At 39.2% G+C, this 4,557-nt stretch overlaps 1 protein-coding gene across 1 annotated transcript; it reads right to left on the bottom strand.

The window, feature by feature from the left end:
- Nucleotides 1-350: 350 nt before the first annotated feature.
- On the bottom strand, nt 351-2,495 carry LOC122801421 (transmembrane epididymal protein 1-like). The gene has a single exon (XM_044070936.1). It carries the CDS (start codon nt 2,229-2,231, stop codon nt 1,317-1,319), a length of 915 nt encoding a protein of 304 aa, XP_043926871.1. The 5' UTR covers nt 2,232-2,495; the 3' UTR covers nt 351-1,316.
- Between the last annotated feature and the right edge of the window lie 2,062 nt (nt 2,496-4,557).

The raw sequence follows: 4,557 nt of genomic DNA, 5'->3' as shown, positions 1-4,557 counted from the left end.
AATGATAGCTAAGGAAGGTTCACAGCATCTACCTTGCATTTTTCTTCCCTTACATGATGATTGGCAGCATAAATGAATTTCCATATTTCCAGTCTGAGCTTATTTCCTGGGAATATCTAACATATCCCTCAACCCCTTAGAGCAAGACATCTGGACAAAGTTTTAAATAAAAGTGGGACAAAGGCCCAAAAATAGGGAACATTTTTAAATATTGCTCTTAAAAGCTTAGAAAGTTGATAGAATAACAGGTTTTGCATTAGAATGATTTTTCTGAAGGTATGAAGTCTGAAACTCAAATATCTGTCCTTATTTTCTAACTTTAGACTTTAGTGATTTGTCACTAATTTGCCAGAAAATTACAATTTTATGAAAAATGGACCAAAATATGAGAAAAAAAATCTGGACATTGTGCAAAAATCTGTACAGTTGAGAGGTATGATACCCAAGAATGCAGCAAGACTGGGCATCTGCAGTTTAGCATCCCTCCCAAAACAATGCATTCTGCAAGTCACACAGTGTGAAAGCAAGGAGAAAAAATATAGTATGGTAAACGTGTGTGACTGGATGGTTGTTGCTCTAGATTGGCTTGGGTTATGCATTCCTGTTAGGTATCCTCAGTATCATTCATCCCAAACATTCTCCAGGAGTAAGGTCCCCTACTGGTTGGAACATAATAAAACTGTCTGCTTCACTGAAGTTCTGTCTGTGACCTAGGAGATGTGGGTATGGGTTGTGGGGCAGGTCAGTGGAAGAGCTGTTTTTAAGGATGAAAGAATAAATAGCTAATGTCAACTCTCCTTTCCTGTGTGGAAAATGTGGGTTTGGCTGTCACTGAGATGACTTTTATTGGCAGCTGGTTGGGGGGGGGTGAAATTCCCTTAGACCTGTGCGCCACAAATAACAGGAGAAGCAAGCAAACAAATGGGAACATGGTGCCAAACATTGTGTATCGCTGCACATCACTGAATGCTAATCCCCTGAGAAACAGTAAGGCTGTTGTCAGTATTCAAGTGCAAAGACCCTTGCAAAAATAAAACTATGTCTCCTACTCAGCTGTAGGCTTCTGAGGAGGAATAATTAGGCTACATGTGAAGAAGTAATGGAAAGGTCAGCTGTACAGAATGGTCTAAAAGAATTTTAAAATAAGTGTCTTTTTCATGGCCTTACAGTGGCAGGAGGGAACATGCAATACACAGCGGAATTAGAACCAGTAAAAGAAAGCTACAGTTTTCTGTGCACATATTTGAAGAAAACAGAGATAAGAATATAGTTTAAGATAATCTTTATGATAAGGCAGCTTACATTCCTGTTTTCTTTTAAAAATGATCAGCAGTCAGTGGTGTCTCTTCCTCATTTATTGTTTCTGTAGTAGTAGTATAATCTTGACTGAGACCATTCATGAGGAACTTGTATTCCCCATTTTGGTGCCTTTTAACGATTGTAGCACTATTGGGCGAAAACTTATAAAACAGCTTAGTGATCCCAAAAATAGTAGCAAAAAGTACCAGGTTCAGAAGAATATGCCAAGAGAAGAAGTTGGTAACAAACATCAGGTTGCTCATATCCTCATCCTTCCAGGCCTTGCCTGATGGTGGCTTGTAGAGAATGAAGGCTGCATGCAGTAACCATGTACCCTGAATCATCACAAGACAGGTCTTAGTAAACCAAAGCACCGGATCTTCAGGTCTCCAGAATTCCACAGTCAGGATGACACACATCACTAGGCAAGCGATCAGCAGATGAAAATGAACCGCCTTTTCTACAACCTCTTTACCATGCGTGTGGAAGGCTATGAGAAGGGTTTCTGTGTAAAATGCAAGGCTGAGTGCCAAGTGTTCAATGAGCAGCAATCTCTTGGGTAAACACACCTGGCTGAGAATGTCCACCCACCCACTGATTGCAAAGTATGAGTACATTGTGACATGTTGCCATTCATTAGGGTGCATAAAATGTGCATCTGGGGCTGTGCGGTCATACAGTATTAACTTATATGTTCCTGGAGGGAAGAAAAATTCACCCAAAACTGCCAGAGTCCCATAAATGATCTTCATAATTCCTTCAACTGGGATGCGTTTGATACACCCCCATCTCCCTGGTTGTTGCTTTCCAGTATTTCCCATTGGGTGGAAACCATTTCCCTGAAGCCATATTCTGGACAGCCGAAAGGCATATAAGATCCCAAATGAGAGAAAAGCCAGACCAGGGGAGATGTGACCAATAAAAGTGCCCATTTTTTCTTTATAACGAAGAGCAAAAAAAACAAAGCTTTAACAAGTCAAGCAGTTGTCAGAAATTGAGAAAATAATGCAGTACAAATGTGGAAGCTGTAGTCCATTGCTACTGAGATGAAAATCCAAATCGTTTGTTACTCTCTGTGATGCAGGAGATGAAATGTCAAACTCGTAGCTTTGATTTGTAAACTAGGTGGATGAAATAACCATCTGGTACTTAAAAGCAGTTAACAAGATCCGAACAATGCTACACAAGCAATTCTCTTCACTGAAAATGTCGGATTATCTGAATTACCTAACCTGTAATAAGATACACTGTCCCTCCCCTCCTGTCTCCATCTCTCACTTAAATCTGTAACCAATGTGACAAGACTTCTTCACACCCCATGCCATTCTTTGTTTTATTTCTCACATTAGTAGTAGGAGACTGCAGTACAAGGTGTGCTTCCATTTAACTCCTTGTGCACCGAAAAATAAATAAATAAAATTGCAGCCTGAATACAACTCGTAGCACTGCATACAATGCAGCTTTATTTACTCACTTTTATTTTCTTCCTTTTTTCTCCTGCTGCGTCACTCTCACTGTAATTTAGTCACTTAACTTCTGTACTATGCTTTATTTTGTGTGTGTGTTTTTTTTAACAAAATCAGTGCTAATTATAATTAAACATAATCAACTCAAAATATCACACTGGGTCAGTTTGTTGCTTTTCACCTCTCTCTCTCTCACTGAGTCTAAAAGGGAGGTCATGGTAGGAAGAAACAATTATTATATGAGAGCCTGCCAGACCAGTAACACCAAACCCTAGGAATTCAACTTTATAATAACAACAAGAAAAAAAATCATTTAGCAAGTGATAGTTACCCCATTAACAGCCACATGTCATATAAGTTGTGTTTGCTAGTTGCAATGATGAAAATGAATTCAGTGATAAGTGCTGTATCTCTGCATACATAAATTATGTAGTAGGGTTGCCACCTTTCATAGTTAAATAACTCTCACTTTTCAAGGATATGTATACATGAACATGGAGTTTATGTTTAACAGATGATTTCTAACATTAGAAATGTAGAATTATATTTATTTATTATTAGATATTTTTTACATTTCAGTATATTCCTGGAAGAACACACACACACACACACATACACACACACACACACACACACACACACACACACACACACACACACACACACACACACACACACACACACACACACACACACACACACAAAACACACAAGTGCCTGTGTGTGTGTGTGCATGTATGTATACTTCCATATGAACATGTGTATGGTGAATGTGAATGTACATTTGCAAAGGTTGGGTCATGCACTACTGCAATGACAAACAGTTAACATATTCAAGATGCAACATTTGCATCTTATGTACAGTGTTCTTCCAGCAGAAATTCCTTCATAGGTACCTGCAGAAAACAGACAATTAAGAGATAGTTACATGAAGCTGTGGTGCACCCAAACAGAATGGGTGAGTACACTGTTGCTTAGATACCTGTTGTGATGTGATCAGTAATAACTAACTAACTCCACTGAGAACCATTATGAGGGGGAAAGAGTGGCATGCTAATTACACATACTGTTCTCAAGATGTGCTTTCTTTGAAAAAGAAACAATGGTTACTGGAAAGAATTGGGTGGGACAATAGATTTGCATGGCAGAATGGTGATTATAGAAGTATTTGTAGCAGGCAAGTTCAGTTATGAAAAGAAGCTGCTTGTTCAAAAAGTGTGAATACCACAAAAGTTCATCAGCTGAAATAGTAGAGAGTTCCGGATGATAAGACCAAGTAAAAGGAATGTTCTGTCATGTTTACTAAGATATTACATGGGACAGTGACAAAGCACATCACTGTTTGCTATGACCTTAGATGGTGCTGATTGCCTGTGATGGTTGGTGGACGAACCGAAAACAGGGCATCATAGCAGTGCAGTACTAAAAACTCTGCTTCCCACCTCCAGGGCCATTAGCTAGTCCTGACTGTTGGACACTGTCTCGAAGGGGATTTGCATGTCCTTCTCCCAGTCTGCATGTCATTTGGTTCCAGCCACTCTTTAAAGACATCTGTTTGGCTACTCTATATTTTCCAAAACAAACTTTTCTACACACATACATACACACACAGACAGACAAACACACACACACACACACACACACACACACACACACACACACACACACACACGTGTGTGTGTGTGTTCATACAAATATGTATATGTACATGTTGTATTTATCCCTGGCTTTATGCCCTCATTGAAGAAGAAGAGGACTTGGGAAGGAATGGCTTATTTAGCTAGTTAACAAA

Source organism: Protopterus annectens, chromosome 4.part1 (genome assembly GCF_019279795.1).
Source record: "Protopterus annectens isolate FY-2018-M chromosome 4.part1, PAN1.0, whole genome shotgun sequence".
Lineage (NCBI taxonomy): Eukaryota > Metazoa > Chordata > Ceratodontiformes > Protopteridae > Protopterus > Protopterus annectens.
The sequence above is the reverse complement of the archived record's forward strand: the minus strand, read 5'-3'. Positions and strand labels throughout refer to the sequence as shown.